This window comes from Puma concolor, chromosome A1 (genome assembly GCF_028749965.1).
Source record: "Puma concolor isolate L17-30 chromosome A1, mPumCon1.1.hap2, whole genome shotgun sequence".
Taxonomy (NCBI): domain Eukaryota; kingdom Metazoa; phylum Chordata; class Mammalia; order Carnivora; family Felidae; genus Puma; species Puma concolor.
In genome coordinates, this window is record NC_141667.1 from 108144888 (window position 1) to 108169708 (window position 24821).

Sequence of the window (24821 nt, forward strand, 5' to 3'; positions counted from 1 at the left end):
TCTGCAAGAGAAACTGATCCGCATATTGTGAAATTTTAAATTTTAAAGTCTCTGAGACTTTATGAAGTTATGAAAGCATTTTGGTTTTTCACACCTTATATCATCTAGTCCCTAAGGCAGTTAGTGTTGGGCTGGGACCTGAAGGTGAGGAACTAATGTAACAAGGCCTATGCAAGCACAGTTTTTTCAGACAATGATGAGTTCTAGCACTCAAGTTTTTCGAAAACTTAAGTCCCTCTTGTAAACAGATAATGATTAGGTGTTGTAATATTCTTTCCTTCAAAGTTTATTTATTTATTTTGAGAGAGAGAGAGTGGGGCGGGGTGCAGAGAGAGGGAGAGAGAGAATACCAAGCAGGCTCAGCACTGTCAGCACAGAGCAGGACATGGGGCTTGAATTCACATACTCTGAGATCATGACCTGAGCTGAAATCAAGAGATGGACACTTAACCAACTGAGCCACCCAGGCGCCTCAGATGTTGTAATATTCTTAATAAATTTTTGGCAATTCCAGTTAGAGAGAAATGGAGTAAGAGGAATCAATGCCTTGTATCACTGTAGATAGTAGTGTTAGACTAAATTTAACAAATTGAAATACTGAATAGAAAGTAGGATAATGAAATGTAGCTGGGGACAAATATAAAGCATTATGGTTGGAGAGAAAAAATAGTATATAATCCAGAGGACGGATAACTATGTTTAAGTAGATTGGAAACCCCCTTAATAGTAAAGGAATAACAAGATTGGTATGAGTTAACAATGTAGTGTTGTGGTGAAAGCAAACACAACACAAGGTCACATAAATAAGAATTAAGAATGCAGGAAACTTGAGGTTATTTTCCCCTGTAGTACTTGCTGCTGGTCAGGCCCTTGTGAGAGCATTGTTTCTAGTTCTGGGCTCTACCACTAAGGAAGGACGTGGAGAACTTGGAAAAAGTTCAGAGAAGGACCACAAAGATGATTAAAGGGTTGAAAGAAACCTAAAAGAAAAATTCTTAAGTAGCAGGGATTATTATTATTCCAGAGAAGAGAAGATTTAGAGGTATTTAACTTATGCATAAAGGATGGAGACCAGATGTTCTCAATCTTCAATGAAGGTCAAACAAAAAGAAATCAATTGAACCTGCAGCATGAAGGATTCGGATTAAATATGAGCTGAGGTTTACATTTAGAAAGTTAGAATAAGTGGCTATGGGACATGTGAAATTTTTGTAACATTGTATATCCTCACTGATAATATCAAACTGCTCACAAGGCATTTGAACTATTTATTGTTCCAATAGCTCATTAGGAAAGCGTGCCTTTTTTTTTTTTTCATTCTTTTTTTTTTCTGACTGAGAAATTCTGACTTAGGATTAGTACTTATGGCAAATGTGTCTAGGTGATTTGACAGAGGTAATGTAATTTGAGTTATACTCAGTTCCTGTTAATAAGACAGTGTTTGATGTTTCATTAAATCAGAAGGATACTCAATGTGACCTCTTTCTCCTCTTTCTTGTAACTACACTTAGAAGAGACATGACAGTTGTTGTTTATTAATTGGTTTGATGGTAAATATCAATAAAAAAAGAAATGATCACATTAAACATATTATTCTATGTACAAGTGGTAAAGTACTGTGGTGATTTTTTTTTTTTCTAAAAGTAGCCCTTTCATATGCTTTTTAAAAATTCAGCCAAGCTTTCCAAATCAATATTGTTAAATAGTTTGCCTGACTATAAATAAAAATTATTTATCTTTGCAAATTGAGTACCAAAGTACTGCCTAACAGAACTAGATATTGGTTGCTTGTGGCTAGATTTAAAGACTCATATACTTACAATAGAAAATTTTTTCTTCCTATTGAGCAATGCTTTGCATGTGTATTATGCTTTTCCTTTTTTGCTTTAAATAGCTTCTTTGGTTTTGAGGTTTTTGAGGAAGAAGACAAAATAAGCTGTGTACTTTTTTTTGAGGCAAAGAGCTGTTGTGGTCTACAATGTTCTATAAAACTAAAAAGATGCTATAGTAAAAAATTCAGAAAGTAAAAAATTTAGATGTGTTAAATGATATAAAGTTATTTGTATAAACTGGCCTTGTATTATAAATAATATAAAATGGACTGATCAAGTTTTCATTGTTTATAAGTCATTTCCATTATATGTTGATGTCAAATATAATTTTTTTCTCAATCCTAGAGAACGTTGTATTTTTATAGGGATGTAGTTTGTTTTCTAAACAAAGAGCAACCTGTTATTTTATTTTTTAGGAAACAACTTTTTTATTCAAAACTTTTATCCATTTTGTTTTAGGTGCTGTAATGGCTGTAAATATTTTAATGTTAAAAATATATGGCATGGGGGCGCCTGGGTGGCTCAGTCGGTTGGGCGGCCGACTTCGGCTCAGGTCATGATCTCGCGGTCCATGAGTTCAAGCCCCGCGTTGGGCTCTGTGCTGACAGCTCGGAGACTGGAGCCTGTTTCAGATTCTGTGTCTCCCTCTCTCTGCCCCTCCCCCGTTCATGCTCTGTCTCTCCCTGTCTCAAAAATAAATAAAATGTTAAAAAAAATTAAAAAATATATATATATATGGCATGTAGGGTCCCTGGGTGGCTCAGTTAGTTAACTGTTCAATTCTTGGTTTTAGCTCAGGTCGTGATCTCACAGTTCATGGATTCAAGCCCCACATTGGGCTTTGCACTGACAGTGCAGAGCCTGCTTGGGATTCTCTCTCTCTCTCTCTCTCACTCTCTCCCTTTCTCTGCACCTCCCCAAACTGTCCATGTCTCTCGAAATAAATAAATTGAAAACCTTTAAAAATATATATGGTACGTTTTTTTCATAGAGCTACAGTGGAATAATAGGATTCTTGTTATTTACTCCCTAAAGAAGACAATATATCTTTCATGGTGGTATTTATTAATTAGGTAAATTTAGTATACTCTGGAACTTTGATTAATCAGCCCATTTTATATTATTTACAATATAAGGCCTGTTTATAGAAATAACTTTACATCTTTTACTATATCTGGAATGATGTTCAAAATACATTGGTAATTAAAAGGCAGCATTTCAAAATATAATATATTACTTTAGTGAATGTGTAAAAATGTAGTAACAGTTTATTCATTATAAATAAATATATCACACCTTAGTGACAAGACAGAGAGAAAGCTACTTAATCAAAAGATGGAGGGTTGTCTGGGAGGCTTTCAGTTAAGTGTCTGATTCTTGATTTTGGCTCAGGTCATGATTGTGCAGTTCGTGGGTTCGAGCCTTGTGTCAGGCTCTGTGCTAACAGTGTGGAGCCTGCTTGGGATACTCTTCCTCCCTCTCTCTGCCCCTCCCTGGTTTGTGAGCATGTGCTCTTACTCTCTCTCTCTCAAAATAAAAAAATAAGCATTAAAAAAAAAAAAGATGGAAAAGTATTGAGATAATGAGAAATGGCCTAGAGGACAAATATGATAATCTGTTGAATTGAGACTGTTCATGATTAGAAAGGAGTGAAAATCCTGTATTGGTAGATTTTTATAATTTAGATATGGAAATTTCAATCTTGTCAGGTAGATCAGTATTTTGTAATGATTTCGGGACAATTTTGGAAGAGCAAAGGGTGTTTCTAGCTAATTATCTCTGTGCTTCCCAATAGAAATACCCTATTAGAATGAATGGAAAACTTGTGCTGGCTTTGGCAGCACATATACTAGAATGAATGGAAAACTCATATTATGAGGCAAATAGCTGTAGAAATATTTTATAAACTAATGGTAAATCTTTAATAATTCCATGGGCAAAAACAGTGGCAGCCTCTGACTTATGATAGGAATTAGTAGCTAAAAGTATCTCATATTCATTAGGCAAATAGCCATGAGACATCTGTGAGAAATATCATGTAAAATGTTCACATAATAATAATAATAATAATAATAAATATGTCATTTAATCAAGTAGTATACATATGGTTGGTCTTAGGTTTTAGGCATTTGAAAATACAAGTGAGTAACTTTCTTGAGATAATTCATGTCATTTAGATAAAGGGCTGAATATTATCAAAGGCATAACCTGGGAAAGGAGGTACATAAACCCAACAAATTATTTGTTTATTTGAAATGGTGTCGGAGCGCCTGAGTGGCTCAATTGGTTAAACATCCGACTTCGGCTCAGGTCATGATCTCACGATACATGAGTTCGAGCCCCACATTGGGCTCTGTGCTGACAGCTCAGAGCCTGGAGCCTGCTTCGGATTCTGTGTCTCTCTCTCTGTCTTCCCCCACTCACGCTCTGTCTCCTTCAAATAAATAAATGTTAAAGAATTTTTTTTTTTAAATAACGTAAAGTGGTGTTAAGGGGGTTGCCAGGCAGGCTCAGTTGGTAGAACATGATCTTGGGGTCATGAGTTCAAGCCCTATAGTGGGCATATGGCTTACTTAAAAAAATAGTAAAAATAAAGTGGTGTTATGGGCTGAATATTTGTGTTCCCCTAAAATTCATATGTTGAAACTTTAACTCCCAATGTGATAGCATTAGGAGGTAGATCTTTAGGAGATAATTAGATTTAGATGAGGTGATGAGAGTGGAGCCCCCGTAGTGGGACTACTGTGTTTATAAGACAAGGGCAAGGCCAGAGCTCTCTCTCCACCAGGTGAGGTTATAGCAGGAAGATGGCTGCGTGGAAGTTAGGAAGAAGGCTTTCACAGACACCATTTCTGCCAGCATCTTGATCTTGGACTTCCCAGCATCCAGAACTATGAGAAATAAATGTTGTATAAGTCACCTGGTCTATGGTATTTTGTTATAGCAGCCTAAGGTGAGCAATTCAGCAGTTAGTACTGAGAAGTGGGATGCTGCTGTAACAAATATCTAAAAATGTGAAAGCTTTAGAACTGAATAGTGATTAGAGGCTGAAAGAATTTTGGAGTGCAGGCTAAAAGAAGCCAAGGTTGCCATGAAGCGACGTTTAAAGGCAATTCTGGTGAGACTTCAGGAGGAAATGAGGGGAGTTGTAAAGGAAGCTTCCATTTTTTTTTTAATTTTTTTTAATGTTTTTATTTATTTTTGAGACAGAAAGAAACAGAGCATGAGCAGGGGAGGGGCAGAGAGAGAGGGAGACACAGAATCCGAAGCAGGCTCCAGGCTCTGAGCTGTCAGCACAGAGCCCGACGCGGGGCTCAAACTCACAGACTGTGAGATCATGACCTGAGCTGAAGTTGGACGCCCAACTGACTGAGCCACCCAGGTGCCCCAAGAAGCTTCCATTTTTTAATAGAATACACAAATTATTATGAACAGGTTTTTGGTAGAAATGTAGATGATAAAGGCCATTTTTGTGACATCTGGGTCATAAATGGAGCATATGTTATTGGATAATGGAGAAAAGGTGATCCTTGTTATCAGATAGTGAAGAAGTTAGCATGAATTATGCTCATGTCCTAGTGTTTCGTGGAAGGTGGAACTTGTGGGTGATGAAATTGGGTATTTAGCTAAGGAGATTTCTAAACAGAATGATGAAGGATCAAGTTAGTTCCTCCTTACTGCTTATAGTAAAATGCAAGAAGGGAAAGGAGTTGAAGAAGGAATTGTTAAACAAAAAGGAACTGGAACCTAAGTATTTGGAAAATCTCAGCCTGTCTATATTGCAACAATTGAGGAACATGTTCAGAAGAGAAACTGAGGTATGACTGACTGGCCATTCAATAAGGAGGTTAGTGTGGCTGTGAACTACAGAGTGATCATCCATCTCAAGAGAGCTAGCAATAGATAGAGATCAGTTTATATCAGGAGAAACACTAACAGCTGGGACTAAAGGAAACCAAGAAAATAGGAGGGAACAAAGGAAGCCTATGAACATGCATTCTCCTTCAAGAAAAGGGAAGAAGAACCCCAAAGGCAATTCAGAGATCATCTGGGCTGCTACTTCTACCACAAGCCCAGAGTGCATGGCCTGGGTGGCAAGACTGCCTCCATCTTAGTTTCAAAGGAAAGAAAGCACTGCCCTGCAAGAGGTGCATAAGAAGGCCTTCATAGACAGCAGAGTGAGTAGGACCCTTACAGAGAGAGCCTTGTGAACAGCGCTCTGCTAAACTAAAGGGGTGGGGCCATGGATGTGAAAACATGGATGATGCTTCCCACCCCAGTGGGTCCAGAGAGTAGAGTCCAAGCCTATATTATTCTCAAGCCTTAAGTCCACTGGCATGTTCCATGGAAGGTTTTGGGACTGTACTTGGAAACCTACTTGGGATACACTACCTCTTTCTTTCTTCTGATTTCTCCTTTTTGGAATGGGAACATCTATCCTATGCCTATCTCACCATTGTGTTCTGGCAACACATAGCTTTTCTGATTTCACAGGTTCATAGCTAGAAAGGAGTTTTTCCTCAGGATGAATTGTACCTAGAGTCTCACCCATATCTTCTTTAGATGATATTTAAATAAGAGTCTGGACTTTAGAGTTAATATTGGAATGAGTTAAGACTTTGGGCATGTTGAGGGAATGAATGTATTTTTTTATTGAGAAGGACATTAATTTGGAGGGCATGGTAGGGGTGAAATGTTATGAACTGAATGTTTGTTTTCCCTCCCCCCAAACTCCAGTGTTGATGTCTTAGTCCTCAATTTGTTAGTATGGAGATGCAGCCCTTTGGAGGTCTTTGGGTTGAGATGAGATTATGAGGGTGGGCCCCTCATGATGCAATTAGTTCCCTTATCAGAAGGGTAAGAGACACCAGAGCTTTGTTTTCTCTTCATGAGTAAGCATCAATGAAAGACCATGTGAACGCACAAGGAGAAGCTTGCTGTCTACAAGCTAAGAAATGGGATCTCACCGGACACCAAACCTGCCGGTACCTTGATCTTGAACTATCCAGCCTCCAGAACTGTAAAAAATAAATGTCTGTCATTTAAGCCATCTAGTCTATGGTATTCTGTTACAGCAGACCAAAATAAGGCGAGTGATCTTAGAATCTTTTTAATTTATCATCAAGAGTGTTAGTACATTCTTGCATGTATTGGGTTAAAATCATGTTTTCTCTCCATTATTTTATTATAGTTGTCTTTGTAACTGCAGTCAGTTTTATATTGCTGGTGCCTCAGTGCACATCAAGAAAGCAGACAAGTGCTGTGTCACTATCACTTGACTTTCACCACCATATCTAAGAGAACGAAGTGAAACAACACAGTACACAGGACATTTTGATTGGAAATAAGTCCATGATTCAGTGTTAAACAAATGAGACTCAGGGTTTAGATTCTGATTCATTCCATTTTCAAACCTAAATCATTGAAAGGAATGCTTCTTTGCAATGAGTGTTTCTCTTACATAAGAATGGAATGTAGTTTTTGGAAAAAGTTTTAAGAACCCATCCAGGTATTTCATCATTGTGAGGTAGTGCTATATTTTACAGGCCTTAAAGTGGAACTTAATCATATGTTTTGGTCAATTTCTTCTGATAGCCTTGCCTAGCCAAAAGTAATTAGGAGATTAAAGAATTGAAAGTATCCACAGCAGAAAAGTGTACCAGTGTTAGAGTAACAGATATTCAGCCAAACTCTCTGGTGTTGATTTTGCTCAGTAAGTCCTCCCTTATGAACATAGGGTAAGGGAATGACAATGTATGCATTCATCTACTCATCCTAGAGCAGGATTTAGGTACCTGGTGTTACATAGACTCCCTAAGATCATGTTTCTTAGTGCTTTTTCATCTGCCCTGAGACCTTTATTATTCTTTTATGAAAAGGAAACAAAACAGGTGTCACAATGATGAGGTGTTGTTATTCTATCCAAATTCAGAATCCAGAGAACATTCGGTAGTCATATTTCAACTTTTCTGTCCCTTTTTAGGATCCCGCTGTACTTCTTAGCCTCACCTGTAGTTTAGACCAAAGACCTAAGTTTAGGGCCTCCTGCTGTTTCTTTGTTGGTTGAGATTTAGTAAAGATTGATTTGTTTAAAGGATGCTGAGAATAGGGAATGGGGAAGTCCTTTTCTTTTCCTCAGCCTCTCATTTCTTCACTTTGTCCAGCAGCAAAATGCCTTAAAAAGCACACCAGTTACATCTTAGTGATAAGGCAAGATTCCTTGCATTGTTTTCCTTTGCAGTTTTTCCTGACGTGACTCAAATTTGGAGGAAAATAAGGCAAAACCATAGCATGTCAGAGAAGTTGATAGGATATAGAATTAATGCAATGCATGGTAAAAATGAGAAATCCAGGAGAAAAAAGGGGGTGTAGGGAGAAGTTTATGAGAATTATCATAATATAATGTTGAAAATGATGATAATGGTAATATTTGAGAAGATTGAAATAAACTGGTTCATACGTGTTCTAATTTGGCAAATCAGGGTTCAGTATAATATAGCTTGAATTAGATAACTTTCCAAGATTCTTTTCATCTGTAGAAATATGGGACTGACAGCAAAGAGAATAGTTTGTAGGATGGGAAAGACTCAGACATTTATACATGAAAAAGAAGGGAAAATAGTAATGAGAGAATGGGTGGAATAAGAAATTTTAAAAGGTAAAAGGTAGAATAGTACATTTATAAAAATAAGAAAGTAACTGAATTAAAGCAATGTTTAACTTTTAAATGTCTCAAATTATTACCTTGAACTTATGTTGAACATTTTGTTATGTATAGGTAACACAGTGTTGAGCAAGCACATACAATCAAGGTATGGAAAGGTATATCAATCAATTCTGCATTGAAATGGAAATTCAATATAGTTGAGGAAGTTTACTTTGAATAGAAACTAGGTCTTTTAGATTAACATTCTTGATATTGGTATAAATACAACTTGATACTATATTATGTAATTTGTGGCTAAAACTGTGTAATGTTTTTAATCCACGGCTGAAGTCTTCCTTCTGCTTAAATTATAATAATAGCCTAAAGAAGAGAAATCTTTTGGGGCGCCTGGGTGGCGCAGTCGGTTAAGCGTCCGACTTCAGCCAGGTCACGATCTGGCGGTCCGGGAGTTCGAGCCCCGCGTCAGGCTCTGGGTTGATGGCTCAGAGCCTGGAGCCTGTTTCCGATTCTGTGTCTCCCTCTCTCTCTGCCCCTCCCCCGTTCATGCTCTGTCTCTCTCTGTCCCAAAAATAAATAAACGTTGAAAAAAAAATTAAAAAAAAAAAAAAAAGAGAAATCTTTTAAAAGTATGTATCATGGTGGATATGGCCACATATGAATTATTTTTCTTATTACCATATCACCTCTTCCTCCCATCAGTCATGGGTTTTTATTGTTTCAAACTGGACTTAATATGGTCAGGCACACTCTTATGGTTTGTTGAGTAAGTGTTGTTATCAGTTATAATGAAGGGAAGTTTTAGAGCAAATGCCACTAAGCATACAAATATGTATTAACAAACAAGGAATTACAAAATAGTTCCTATTCCTTGTTTTATAAGCCTGATTACATTCCAGCTCTCAGTATTTAGGTGTGCTTATAACCTTTTCCATGAAAAATGCACTCATTTGGTACATAAACCCATTTTAGGAACAGAATTCCACTACCCTTACTGACACCATAATCTTTCAAGCAATGATTAGACACACAACACAAACACCAGGTGCTTTACGTTAAGTGTACAGCCTGCAAAGTTTGCTGCATTGTTGTATGTGGTCATGCAGATCGGGGGAGTGTTTCTGAAATATTTTGACCAATGTACGTAATCTGGAACATTACTAATATTTGTTCTTCATTGAAAAACATCTTTTTCAACATTTATTTAACATATGTAAAGCTTCTTTTCAGTTATCTCTTGTGTTGGTCATTAGCCATAGGTGGAACACCTTCTGATTAAATGTTAGTTATACAGAAATGTGTACAGCAGAGTAAAAATCTTTATAATTTCCCCACTCTCCCATCTCTTCTGTATATACCCACTGTTATCCTCCCAGATTTTTATCTGTAAACACACTTATATAAATATATTTTTTGTACTATGCCAACTATTTTCTAAGTATTTTTTTTTTCTATAGAGAAAAAACTGGTTTGGTATTCAAGGCACTTAATAATCTGTCCCCCCAACAGAAACTCTCTAAACTAATTTTTCGATGTTTTATCCTATGTATTCAATGCTTCAGCCTTTCTGAACTTCTGATGGTTTCCTGCATATGCCATACCTTTTCCAGATTCTGTTCCTTTGATTATTCTGTTCTCTGCCTGGAATGCCTTTATTTTTCTATTTTATCTTGTTATATATTTAAAATCTGTTTCAAATGTTATGTCCTATGTGAATCTCTCTCTTTTTTTTTTTTTTTAGCTTTCTATTGTGGAATTCCTCCTTCCTCTCTATTTTCATAGTATTTTTATATATAACTTGACTATGGCAGTAGTCATCATTATAACAGCTATCAAGTATTGGCTCTACTGGGTGAAAGTTTAACTTTTTTTACACTTATTTTATTTAATCATCTTTCCACATTGTTGTAACTTACCTGCTTATACGTCATTTCCCAAATAGACCACAATTAACCTACCCAACTTTATTTAGATCCCATTATGTGGCAATGTACTTGGACACAAAATAGGTCCTTAGCAAATCCATGTATGAGAAAATGAAAGTAAAAATGTTGCTTTTCAGCACTTGGTATTAAAGTAAATGTGTAGATCATAATTGTTCTTGGTGAATATAGACTAGAGAAGGATACAGCATGAAGTGAATGCAAAAGCTACAAGGAAATGGCACGTCTTTTTCCTATATAGAGAATTCTATAGGTATGTTAGAAGATTGGGAAAAGCTGAAGAAAATGCAAATAGAATGATCTTATTCTAAGATGCTTTAGCTTGCATTATTTGTTGATGGCTTTAGCCTTGTGTGGGCATTTTGGGCAGTCATGACAGAATGAAATAATTTTCATCATGAGTGTAACATAAAAAGTGTATGCAAAATGAAAGCAATGAGAGGAGATGAGAAAGGACTGCTATGAGGTGGATATAGAAATTGTATTTGTCTGTGATCTTCAAAAATTTCGCTTAATTTGCCTCGTAAAATAATTTGGAAAAATGACATACCACTTTGCAAATTTCAAAGTTACTATCTAGGGTCACCTCAGTGGCTCTGTCGGTTAAGCGTGCGACTCTTGGTTTCGGCTCAGATCATGATGTCACGGTTCATTAGTTCTAGCCCCACGTCAGGCTCCACCCTGTCAGTGAGGAGCCTGCTTGGGATTCTCTCTCCCTCTATCTGCCCTTCCCCCACTCACACTCTCTGTCTCTCTCTCAAAATAAATAAATAAACATTAAAAAATAAAAATAAAATAAAATACTTTTTATTATAACTTTAAGTAGCTGCAGAGATTATAGTTAAAAACATGTTAACGGTAACTATTGTCTATTTCACTGAATCATGAAAAATGTTTACCATATGGTTGCATGGGCTAAATCAGCCCTCATTGCCAAACTCCTTAGCTAAGTCAGACTTGTTATCAATCAATAACACACCTGACTTCATTTTTTAGATCAAATTAACATGTTAATACATTCCATGCAAACTCTCTCGCTTCTGAATTCAAACTATATCCCCTTCTGATTTTCTTGCTTTATTCCTAATGGATGGACCCCAGGATGAATGCATTCTTGAATTATCTCTTTGCATATATTCTTGAGACTTTTACAGCCAGGAGGCAATGCACCATAACAATGTTTGGGATGGGTGAGATGTATGCTTTCTTTTTTGTAAAATTGAAACAGGGCAATTATGAAAGGAAAAAGAGGAAAGGAAAACTGGTTGCTTGCAGGTGCTTGCATTTGTAGGCAGGTCAGTTTTAGGAAAGGGAATATATGGAAGTTGAGAATTTGGATATAGATTCCCTATAGATATTTGTATCTGCGTTACTTATGAAAAGTCTTTGTTAACATTTTCTTGAAGACTCCTGGGATGGGTTGTGTGTACGTAACATTATAGACATTGGATAGTATGATCACGAGGTAGATTGTGACACAGAGAATATACTTTCTGGTGCTTTGGTAAATACACCAAGTACCCTTTCTATATCTTACATTCAAGAATGTACAGATAACTGCAATCCCATGGTTTATGAATTACGAGACAAGGGGTGCAGGGATGAGTATGTGAATGATCAGAAGAGAAAGCTATGCTAGGGAAGAAATCCCTTTTCCCAAAGGTAAAGCCTACAAGATGATGAGTTTGAAATTCTAAAAATAGGCAAAGGGAATCTCCAGGGTTTTTAATGAGTTCAATGGTAAGGTGGAATGCTATTTATGATATTTGTTTCTTTTTTTTTTTAATATATGAAATTTGTTGTCAAATTGGTTTCCATACAACACCCAGTGCTCATCCCAAAAGTTGCCCTCTTCAATACCCATCACCTACCCTCCCCTCCCTCCCACCCCCCATCAACCCTCAGTTTGTTCTGGGTTCCTGTTAAGTTTCTCAGGATCCACATAAGAGTGAAAACATATGGTATCTGTCTTTCTCTGTATGGCTTATTTCACTTAGCATCACACTCTCCAGTTCCATCCATGTTGCTACAAAGGGCCATATTTCATTCTTTCTCATTGCCACGCAGTACTCCATTGTGTATATAAACCACAACTTCTTTATCCATTCATCAGTTGATGGACATTTAGGCTCTTTCCACAATTTGGCTATTGTTGAGAGTGCTGCTATAAACATTGGGGTATAAGTGCCCCTATGCATCAGTACTCCTGTATCCCCTGGGTAAATTCCTAGCAGTGCTACTGCTGGGTCATAGGGTAGGTCTATTTTTAATTTTTTGAGGAACCTCCACCCTGTTTTCCAGAGCGGCTGCACCAGTTTGCATTCCCACGAACAGTGCAAGTAGGTTCCTGTTTCTCCACATCCTCTCCAGCATCTATAGTCTCCTGATTTGTTCATTTTGGCCACTCTGACTAGCGTGAGGTGATATCTGAATGTGGTTTTGATTTGTATTTCCCTGATAAGGAGCGACGTTGAACATCTTTTCATGTGCCTGTTGGCCATTCGGATGTCTTCTTTAGAGAAGTGTCTATTCATGTATTCTGCCCATTTCTTCACTGGGTTATTTGTTTTTCGGGTGTGGAGTTTGATGAGCTCTTTATAGATTTTGGATACTAGCCCTTTGTCCGATATGTCATTTGCAAATATCTTTTCCCATTCCGTTGGTTGCCTTTTAGTTTCGTTGATTGTTTCCTTTGCTGTGCAGAAGCTTTTTATCTTCATGAGGTCCCAATAGTTCATTTTTGCTTTTAATTCCCTTGCCCTTGGGGATGTGTCAAGTAAGAAATGGCTGTGGCTGAGGTCAGAGAGGCTTTTTCCTGCTTTCTCCTCTAGGGTTTTGATGGTTTCCTGTCTCACATTCAGGTCCTTTATCCATTTTGAGTTTATTTTTGTGAATGGTGTAAGAAAGTGATCTAGTTTCATTCTTCTGCATGTTGCTGTCCAGTTCTCCCAGCACCATTTGTTAAAGAGACTGTCTTTTTTCCATTGGATGTTCTTTCCTGCTTTGTCAAGGATTAATTGGCCATACTTGTGTGGGTCTAGTTCTGGGGTTTCTATTCTATTCCATTGGTCTATGTGTCTGTTTTTGTGCCAATACCATGCTGTCTTGATGATGACAGCTTTGTAGTAGAGGCTAAAGTCTGGGATTGTGATGACTCCTGCTTTGGTCTTCTTCTTCAAAATTACTTCGGCTATTCGGGGCCTTTTGTGGTTCCATATGAGTTTTAGGATTGCTTGTTCTAGCTTCGAGAAGAATGCTGGTGCAATTTTGATTGGGATTGCATTGAATGTGTAGATTTCTTTGGGTAGTATTGACATTTTAACAATATTTATTCTTCCAACCCATGAGCATGGAATGTTTTTCCATTTCTTTATATCTTCTTTGATTACCTTCATAAGCTTTCTATAGTTTTCAGCATACAGATCCTTTACATCTTTGGTTAGGTTTATTCCTAGGTATTTTATGCTTCATTGGTGCAATTGTGAATGGGATCAGTTTCTTTATTTGTCTTTCTGTTGCTTCATTATTAGTGTATAAGAATGCAACTGATTTCTGTACCTTGATTTTGTATCCTGCAACTTTGCTAAATTCATGTATCAGTTCTAGCAGACTTTTGGTGGAGTCTCTCGGATTTTCCATGTATAATATCATGTGAACTGCAAAAAGTGAAAGCTTGACTTCATCTTTGCCAATTTTGATGCCTTTGATTTCCTTTTGTTGTCTGATTGCTGATGCTAGCACTTCCAACACGATGTTAAACAACAGCGGTGAGAGTGGACATCCCTGTCGTGTTCCAGATCTCAGGAGGAAAGCTCTCAGTTTTTCCCCATTGAGGATGATATTAGCTGTGGGCTTTTCATAAATGGCTTTTATGATGTTTAAGTATGTTCCTTCTATCCCAACTTTCTCGAGGGTTTTTATTAAGAAAGGATGCTGAATTTTGTCAAATGCTTTTTCTGCATTGATTGACAGGATCATATGGTTCTTATCTCTTCTTTTATTAATGTGATATATCACGTTGATTGATTTGCAAATGTTGAACCAGCCCTGCATCCCAGGAATGAATCCCACTTGATCGTGGTGAATAATTCTTTTTATATGCTGTTGAATTCGATTTGCTAGTATCTTATTGAGAATTTTTGCATCCATATTCATCAGGGATATTGGCCTGTAGTTCTCTTTTTTTTACTGGGTCTCTGTCTGGTTTAGGAATCAAAGTAATACTGGCTTCATAGAATGAGTCTGGAAGTTTTCTTTCCCTTTCTATTTTTTGGAATAGCTTGAGAAGGATAGGTATTATCTCTGCTTTAAATGTCTGGTAGAATTCCCCAGGGAAGCCATCTGGTCCTGGACTCTTATTTGTTGGGAGATTTTTGATAACTGATTCAATTTCTTCGTTGGTTATGGGTCTGTTCAAGCTTTCTATCTCCTCCAGTTTGAGTTTTGGAAGTGTGTGGGTGTTTAGGAATTTGTCCATTTCTTCCAGGTTGCCCAGTTTGTTGGCACATAATTTTTCATAGTATTCCCTGATAATTGCTTGTATTTCTGAGGGATTGGTTGTAATAATTCCATTTCCATTCATGATTTTATGTATTAGGGTCATCTCCCTTTTGTTTTTGAGAAGCCTGGCTAGAGGTTTATTAATTTTGTTTATTTTTTCAAAAAAACCAACTCTTGGTTTCATTGATCTGCTCTACAGTTTTTTTAGATTCTATATTGTTTATTTCTGCTCTGATCTTTGTTATTTCTCTTCTTCTGCTGGGTTTGGGGTGTCTTTGCTGCTCTGCTTCTATTTCCTTTAGGTGTGCTGTTAGATTTTCTTTTTGGGATTTTCCTTGTTTCTTGAGATAGGCCTGGATTGCAATGTATTTTCCTCTCAGAACTGCCTTCACTGCATCCCAAAGTGTTTGGATTGTTGTATTTTCATTTTCGTTTGTTTCCATATATTTTTTAATTTCTTCTCTAATTGCCTGGTTGACCCACTCATTCGTTAGTAGGGTGTTCTTTAACCTCCATGCTTTTGGAGGTTTTCCAGACTTTTTCCTGTGGTTGATTTCAAGCTTCATAGCATTGTGGTCCAAAAGTATGCATGGTATAATCTCAATTCTTGTATACTTATGAAGGGCTGTTTTGTGACCCAGTATGTGATCTATCTTGGAGAATGTTTCATGTGCACTCAAGAAGAAAGTATATTCTGTTGCTTTGGGATGCAGAGTTCTAAGTATATCTGTCAAGTCCATCTGATCCAATGTATCATTCAGGGCCCTTGTTTCTTTATTGACCATGTGTCTAGATGATCTCTCTGTTGTTGTAAGCGGGGTATTAAAGTCCCCTGCAATTACCACATTCTTGTCAATAAGGTTGCTTATGTTTGTGAGTAATTGTTTTATATATTTGGGGGCTCCGGTATTCGGTGCATACACATTCATAATTGTTAGTTTTTCTTGATGGATAGACCCTGTAATTATTATATAATGCCCTTCTTCATCTCTTGTTACAGCCTTTAATTTAAAGTCTAGTTTGTCTGATATAAGTATGGCTACCCCAGATTTCTTTTGACTTCCAGTAGCATGATAAATAGTTCTCCATCCCCTCACTTTCAATCTGAAAGTGTCCTCAGGTCTAAAATGAGTCTCTTGTAGACAGCAAATAGATGGGTCTTGGTTTTTTATCCATTCTGATACCCTATGTCTTTGGTTGGCGCATTTAGTCCATTTACATTCAGTGTTATTATAGAAAGATATGGGTTTAGAGTCATTGTGATGCGTGTAGGTTTCATGCTTGTAGCGATGTCTCTGGTACTTTGTCTCACAGGATCCCCCTTAGGATCTCTTGTAGGGCTGGTTTAGTGGTGATGAATTCCTTCAGTTTTTGTTTGTTTGGGAAGACCTTTATCTCTCCTTCTATTCTAAATGATAGATTTGCTGGATAGAGGATTCTCGGCTGCATATTTTTTCTGTTCATCACATTGAAGATTTCCTGCCATTCCTTTCTGGCCTGCCAAGTTTCAGTAGAGAGATCCGTCACTAGTCTTATCGGTCTCCCTTTATATGTTAGATCACGTTTATCCCTAGCTGCTTTCAGAATTTTCTCTTTATTCTTGTATTTTGCCACTTTTGCTATGATATGTCGTGCAGAAGATCGATTCAAGTTGCGTCTGAAGGGAGTTCTCTGTGCCTCTTGTCTTTCAATGCCTTCTTCCTTCCCCAGATCAGGGAAGTTCTCAGATATTATTTCTTCAAGTACACCTTCAGCACCTTTCCCTCTCTCTTCCTCCTCTGGGATACCAATTATGTGTAGATTATTTCTCTTTAGTGCATCACTTAGTTCTCTAATTTTCCCCTCATACTCCTGGATTTTTTTTATCTCTCTTTTTCTCAGCTTCTTCTTTTTCCATAATTTTATCTTCTAGTCCACCTATTCTCTCCTCTGCCTCTTCAATCAGAGCTGTGGTCATCTCCATTTTATTTTGCAGCTCATTAATAGCATTTTTTAGCTCCTCCTGGCTGTTCCTTGGTCCCTTGATCTCTGTAGCAATAGATTCTCTGCTGTCCTTTATACAGTTTTCAAGCCCAGTGATTAATTTTATGACTATAGTTCTAAATTCACTTTCTTTTATATTGTTTAAATCGTTTTTGATCAGTTCGTTAGCTGTTGTTATTTCCTGGAGGTTTTTTTGAGGGGGATTCTTCTGTTTCGTCATTTTGGATAGTCCCTGCAGTGGTGCGGGACTTCGGGGGAACTTCCCCTGTGTTGTCTTGAATAACTTGCATTGGTGGGCGTGGCCGCAGTCAGACCTGTTGTCTGCCCCCAGCCCACCCCTGGGGCCATAGTCAGACTGGTGTGTGTCTTCTCTTCCCCTCTCCTAGGGGCGGGATTCACTGTGGGGTGGCGTGGCCCGCCTGGGCTACTTGCACACTGTCAGGCTTGTGGTGCTGGGGATCTGTAGTATTAGATGGGGTGGATCGGCAAGGTGCATAGGGGCAGGAGGGGCAGGCTCAGCTCACTTTTCCTTCAGGGCCCTGCGGCACCGGCAGTGAGTCAGAACCGCCGCCGGAGGGATGGATCCGTAGAAGCACAGCCTTGGGTGTTTGCGTGGTGCAAGCAAGTTCCCCGACAGGAACTGGTTCCCTTTGGGATTTTGGCTTGGGGATGGGCAAGGGAGATGGCACTGGCGAGCGCCTTTGTTCCCCGCCAAGCTGCGCTCTGTAGTCCGGGGCTCAACAACTCTCCCTCCCATTGTCCTCCAGCCCTCCCTCTCTCTGAGCAGAGCTGTTGTTAACTTATAACCTTCTAGATGTTAAGTCCCCCTTGCTGTCCGAACACACTCCGTCTGGCCCCTCCGCTTTTGTCAGCCAGACTCGGGGGCTCTGCTTGGCCGGTGGGCTGCCCCTCTGCCCCGGCTCCCTCCCGCCAGTCCGTGTAGCGCTCAATGCGTCTCCACCCATCCTACCCTCTTCCGTGGGCCTCTCGTCTATGCTTGGCTCCGGAGACTCCGTTCTGCTAGTCTTCTCGTGGTTTTCTGGGTTATTTAGGCAGGTGTAGGTGGAATCTAAGTGATCAGCAGGTCGCAGTGAGCCCAGCATCCTCCTACGCTGCCATCTTCCTTCAAAAAAAAAAAAAAAAAAGTGATATTTGTTTCTTGAAAATACATTTTGATCTGGTGAACAAGAAGGGATTAATTATTAATCCCTTCCCTCAGTATTATGGACTATTATTTATGTACAATCAAAGAGCTTTTATAACTTGGATTTTCCTGTAGCTTGTGAAATATTATATTTTACCTGAAAAGCTTTCATTTCTAGCATAAAACATAGGCTAATAAAAGTGATCAGTGTTTTTAAATTTCTTTTTTATTCTCACTTTAAAATGCAATGCTTTTGGTTTTAAAGATTACAAGAATATATAAAAATGCTTAGAATAGGTTTTCATATCAATATTGATTTAGCTTTCTAAATGTAGTGTATTTTAAAATATGCAACATTACCTATGGACTTAATATTTTCTATTTAGTTATATGCAGTATAGCATTAGAGTAAGCCCAGCCAACATTAGGAAAGCTTCTGTTGAGCTATTTATTTAACTATTTGCAAATTCACTTAAAAATACTTGTATTTTAAACATGCTAAATTGATGGTATGCAAGTAGGAAAACTATGTGATATCAATTTTATTCCCATTGCTGTATTGGGCTAATTTTTTAAAACAAGAACCTGTGTTAGAGTTGAAGGAACTCCAGATAGTTCTCATAGCTCAGCAGTATAAAACACAATCTGTGGCTATAATAAAAAAAATATTCCAGCAGGTTCAAAGAGATTGGGGATAAAAAGCCACTCATTTGCTTTTTTGTAGAAGCAGTAGCAATCTGCAGACAAGCTATTCTAGCTTCAAAACAGTATGGTAGATGGTTTTCTGGAACTTGCAATTACAGAAATCCACTTTAACCTTTCTTTCTTACTGGCAGGTGTCCCATTGGCTTGCAGCCAGAGGCTGCGAGTGTAGTGCAGCCGGTGTGTCCCCCAGAGTGCTGAAAATGCCGACACTCCAGCTGGCTGCTCATAATTGCACTGATTGTGGTCTGACAACCCAGAGCTCCAAGAAAGAAATGTGATGAATATACGAAAATATTTTACAAATTTGATCAGATTACAAATTTCATCTCTCTTTTTTCTCCTCTATAGATATGATATCTGCACTTATAAAAATAAGCCCTGTGGAACATTGGGTAAGTTTTTTATGAAGGGAGGATAGTTCAGATTGTCTTTTTGGTCCAGTGACTTTACTCTTCATCATTAATTTGGTCATTTTCCTTTCTGGCACATCTGAAATTACTCCCATAAATTGTTAAAAATTTAACCTTTGTGGTATGTCACTTACTAGGAAACAAGTGGAATGATGATTAAAAACAACTTAGAAGATGTTTCTAAATCTTCAAACAATCATGTTGAATCAAAAGTTACCACTCTATAATGTATTTTCCAAAAATACCAAGGAATTTGAGACCAAAGGAAAGCAAACAGCATCTTCAAATATCAGGCTAGGAAAGGAAAGGGGGAAAACTGGGGGGGGAGATGTTGTGTTCTTAATGTACTTCCTTCGGTGCAATTTTGTGGAACATGTATATCCCTATAAATTAGGATATTAGAAATTTTCAGTACCTGAACAACAATAAAATAAGAGAGAGAGAGAGGGAGAGAGAGAGGACAGGAGTATCTTTCTTTTGCTCCCCAAATATCATTTGTTCTTTTGAAAAGCGTTTCTGTAGTATTTTAGAATTTAAAAAATTACATTTTGTTGCAGAGCATAACTTCATTCTGGTTAAAAGTTAACTGCAAATATAAATGGAGGGAAATGATAGCTTTCAACTAGACTTAATTGTTAAACAACTAGAGTTATTTTTAAGAACAGGCTTTTTTTTTCTATGATAAATTTTTTAGTGTCATAGAGACTTTATACAGACACAAAAGTTAAGCACCTGAAGGTGAATTTCTACTGTCTCTATGAAAAGTCTCAATTTTCTTATATGTAAAGGAACAATTGTGAAATCTATTCCTATGCCCCTCAAAAGAATTTTGGGAAGATCAAATTTAAGTAGAAATGGGAGAAAAGATGTTACCCAATTTCCTAGGGAGTTCAGAAAGCCACCTGTTTATAGAGACTTGTCTTGATTCTTATCTGCCTTTCCACTCTTCTCCTACCGCATTTCCCTTGGGATTTAAGGGTAAAGAAGAAATCCCAATTAACCAATTTGAGTATTTATAGTGGAGAAGTTTGCTAGTTACAAAGCATAATGGCAAAAGAGCTGTCTTTCCTTAGAGATCTCACTTCAAAAAGATTTAGGTTTTTAGGTTAATTAGACAATGTAATTCATTGGAAAGGACCCTAAACTGGAAACTAACAGCTGGCTTTGACAGTTTCATTGCATTAGCCTTTACTCTTCATTTAGGACTTTGTTCCTCAATTTCCTTATCTATGAAGTAGGAGCAGTATCTGCCCTTATGCAGCAGGGATATTGTAAAAATCATTTCAAGAAAGATGTTTGGTAAAGAAGTACTATAAAATGCACTGGTATTATTACTTATTGTAGAAATTATACTATTTAACCTAACCTCTCTATTATTCAAATTCAATAAAGCATTTACTAAGTGCTTAATCAATTTTAGGTACAATGGACACTAAGCTTCAAAGCTAGAGCTTGTATTTTTCTAGTATATATATATTCTGAGGATATACATATGTGTATATATGTATACATATACATACACATATTCTATTCTGATTTTTGAAGGTAGATTATTTACATTGAGATATGTTCTTTATTAGGATATTAGTAATAACACTGCCTGTACTTTTCTTGTTATTTTTACCAAAGTAGATTCAAGATATTTTTCTACCCTACATCTCTTTTTTTCCCCCGAGTATGTATTCCAACTTTTATAGTTTATTAATTTCTCAAATGAATACAATAATACTTTAGTACATGTCAATGCATTTTCAAGCTCAGTATAAATTATTTTTCAAATTATAAACCATTGTAAATTATTTTTTGTATTATGTCATGGTGAAAACTGAGTGCATATGTTTACATGTGTTGACCTTCATATGTGGAAAAAATATTATCAGTACAGAATTTATCAGGTTTTTTTCTTTTTGGGTGGTTATTCTGGCAACTTTCATGTTGGTTTTATGCTAATACTTGCATATTGTACCTTGCTTAGTACTTCTGATGACCAACTGTTACATGGCTAAGTAGATTTAAGGGTGCAAACTGTGGCCATCAAACTGAGGAAATCTAAATGACCCAAAGAGTAATCAAACCCCTATTAACACAATCACACGTAAGAACTTTGACAACTTCAATTTTACAGAAATACAGAAAGTTGTAGGGGTTGTAAAAATAACATCTAAATTATTTTATTTCACTTAAGATTAAGCTGTGCATTTTCAACTAGTAGTTATTTCCCAAATATGTTCTTTCTAAAGTTGTTCTTTTAGTAGAACAACTAAGTTAATTTTCTATCAGATACAGAAGTAAATCTGTGCTTGCAAATACACCTTGGGGAGTCATTGAGAAAAATACTACCACATGGCATAGACCAAACAACCACAATAACAACAAGCAAAAAGCTAACCCATGGAATAATATATTTTGGAAAATAGAAGAAATGTTAATTTCACAATAATTATCCTTTGTAATTGTTTTTTAGCCAAATTTCATAAAGCTCAAAACAGAAACATTTTTCAGTGTGGCTTTGTTCTTCCAATATCATGGATGATATTGAACTCAATAGCTTAAAGCCAGATAATCTACAGCAAACGTTTTTTGTATTCTTTCTCTCCTTATCCTTCTCTCTCTTTCTCTTAATGGAATTTGGAAGTAACATTGATTAAATATTTTTGATTAACAGAAAAAAAATCAAGTCACCTTGCCCCAACTAGTACCTCTTTTTACTTCCTCTTCTTCAGGTCTCAAGACTTCTAAGTCAGTAGAAGGACACTATAAGATAACACTAGTATTTATAATAACTCAGAGAGGCAGAAATCAACCTCTTTCCCAACTCCTGCTCCTTCCACATAAAACAGTAGGAAAAGCAAACAGTCTATTAGGTAATCTAACACTGACCTCAACTTTGTTCCAGCGTGGCTATTATGTTCATATATTATATTAGAAGGTACAGAGAAACAATTTCTAGAACTTTCTTGTCAGTAAAAATATTAACTGAATAGCTTTTACTATTCCAAATTAGTGTAGCTGGGAAATTGTACTTAGCATAGAACATTGTTTATTGCAGTCAATAAATATTCATTGAATTGAATTCGAACCACTTTTTGTGGGGAGATAATTATTACTTGGGTAATGATAGTAGACTACTAACATATAAAATATAAAATGTTTTTTCTACTTTTCCTTCAATTTCTTCTAAATAACTGTCATCCCTATATGTGTTAAATATGATTTGGCATCTGTTTCCTTATGACACATGACATTTTATCTTTCACACAAAAATTCTTTTTTCTAAGCACTGTTTTAAAGTTATGTATTAATTCACAGGGCATGATATTTATTTGGAAGTAAATATGAAAGCTTTTACAGGCCAAAATTCCCAAGGGAGGAATACCTTGAAAACATAACATTTCACTAAAATCAGCAAGTTAACACTGTAGTTTTTGCTTTATTAGTAAAACTAAGGCATTGAAGGGGGATGGAAGAGGGATAAATACACTGAGTGCGTGAAAGACTTGCTTTCCATTAAAATACCAAAAGACACTGTTGTGTCACTACCAGAACTGATTTCAGAAGATTAAAAAAATGCAAAACCTATTTTTTAACAGTTCTCCTTTTTCTCTTTTGAATCATTCATTTTTGCTTTTATAAAAAAAGTCATTAAAAAATTATTTGGGATTCCCTTTTTTTGGTAACTAAAAAGTTGCTTGTATATTTTTATGAACCCACTAAACTTAAACAGATCTCTTTAGAAAAATAATGTGGATATATTTTGCTTTCTACAGCCTAAAGAATGTTAAAATAGAAATGCTTTCTTGAATTCCCTCTTCTGGCTCAAGTTACTAGGTGGTCCCAAGTTACCAGAAGTAAAATTTATAAATCTAACCCCTAGTCTAGACATTTTCCAGCACTGACTGCAGTTCAAAAAATATTAATGTCTAGCCGGCAAAGTGAAACTCCCCCCAGTGATTTTGCAAATGACTAGAAAGTTAACCTTTTGCCAACTGTTCCTTCTGTGCATGGAGGTTATTAAAAAGAATCCAGGCATTTATAAGTATGGGCTTTTTAAGACTGAAACACCTTGGCTTGACCCTTTGTGTCTCCTTCTGTTTATTCAGGCTTGGCCTCTGTGGCTGGAATGTGTGAGCCTGAAAGGAGCTGCAGCATTAATGAAGACATTGGCCTGGGTTCAGCTTTTACCATTGCACATGAGATTGGTCACAAGTGAGTGAGTTTAAGAAAATCAAAATAAATTTTAGAACTCCACTCTTTTGAGCAACTCATAACTACTGTGTGGAACGCCTGTGCTCAACCGTATTTTACTGCCTTTTTGTCTGATTTCAATAGAGAATGTTATCATTTGGGGTGTTGAGATAAATCATCTTAAGAACTGGAGACTTGTTAAATAATCTTTATGGTTCAATGACCCATAGTTTTAGAGTGGTGAATGCACCACACTTAACTTTTGTTACATGTATTTGAAATAATTTACCTTTAGCATGGTCTGCTCATCACCTAGTTCCTCCAAGTTAAATTGTTTAAGTGATCTGTTTTTTCATTAAGTGACAATACCTATATATTTTAAAATCACTATTGACACTGCTACCATAAAGTCTGCTTTGACTTTTCACTCTTCATACAGCTGTGAACATACCTTTTCCAGACATAAAGTTTGTGCAATTGATGCTGTGTAACTTGTGTTTTCAGGTGTACTTGTATGTCACTGAAATACACACACACACACACACACACACACACACACACACACACACACACAATCAAAACTGATGTTACAGAGAGCAGTGAGACATCATTTTCATAACTTTTTAGGAGGCTCTGGAGTTTTTAATATTTGCTTTAAATAAATCTGTGCCCCAAACTGTCCTATGGCTTTCCCCCTGAATACACACACATAGCAGTAAAATCCTTACTTTGTTTATTTCAAGCAACAGGCAGTAGTAAATGTAAAAGCCTGCTCATGTAGAAGGAGAGAAATTTGAAAACTGTAAAAGGATAGTCAAACAGTTTTAAGTGAAACAAGCAGCCTATTTGCAGGAACTCCTGACATTTGTATGATTTAAGTTTTACAGTCTACTTCTTTGGTAGAGAAATGGATGGGGGAAAAGAAGAACAAATAGAAATGAATGTTTATTATACACTTGCCTCAGAGGTCATTCCTAAGATAAATCTGTAGTTCAGCTATTTTTTTTTTTCAAAGTGGAGAGTGAAATTGAGTCAGTCTGTTGCATTATTTTGAAGATTGCAATTTAAATTATACCAAATTAGTGTTGATTTATGTAAATGCAAGTGACTAGCAAGTTTAAACCTAACTTGATTCAGACATGAGGAAAAGTCAGTATTACAGTTTTAATGAAGTCTTAAAAATATTGGTATTCTAGTTTCCATTGCAATAAACAGCAGGAGTACAAAAGGCGAAAGCCTCTGAACCAGTCAGTTTATCTTCAACGCACTTAAAACTCTGGCTCATTAATGACTGTCATAATCTTATGCAACCAGACTGAATTTAATAGGTTCCGTTAGATTCAATTACATTGAAAGGTTAGGACAAGTAACATACAGTGGATAAATTATGTATGTATGGGAGCACCATTTCCACATGCAGTCATAAATTAGTCAGTGTCAGCATATGCATTGTAA

At 36.8% G+C, this 24821-nt stretch overlaps 1 protein-coding gene across 6 annotated transcripts in view; it reads left to right on the forward strand.

The window, feature by feature from the left end:
- Positions 1 to 24821, forward strand: part of ADAMTS6 (ADAM metallopeptidase with thrombospondin type 1 motif 6) — a 299671-nt gene that overhangs the window by 101863 nt on the left and 172987 nt on the right. For 5 of the 6 annotated variants that reach the window (XR_015248856.1, XM_086699957.1, XM_025924199.2 and 2 more), the window contains exons 7-8: positions 19120 to 19163; positions 23282 to 23387. The exons of the other annotated variant lie outside the window; for it this stretch is intronic. Coding sequence is in view for 4 of the 5 variants with exons in the window: in XM_086699957.1 (XP_086556083.1) it covers positions 19120 to 19163; positions 23282 to 23387 (150 nt within the window). In the remaining variant the exon portion in view is untranslated. The remainder of the gene's footprint in view (positions 1 to 19119; positions 19164 to 23281; positions 23388 to 24821) is intronic. 6 annotated transcript variants of the gene reach the window in all.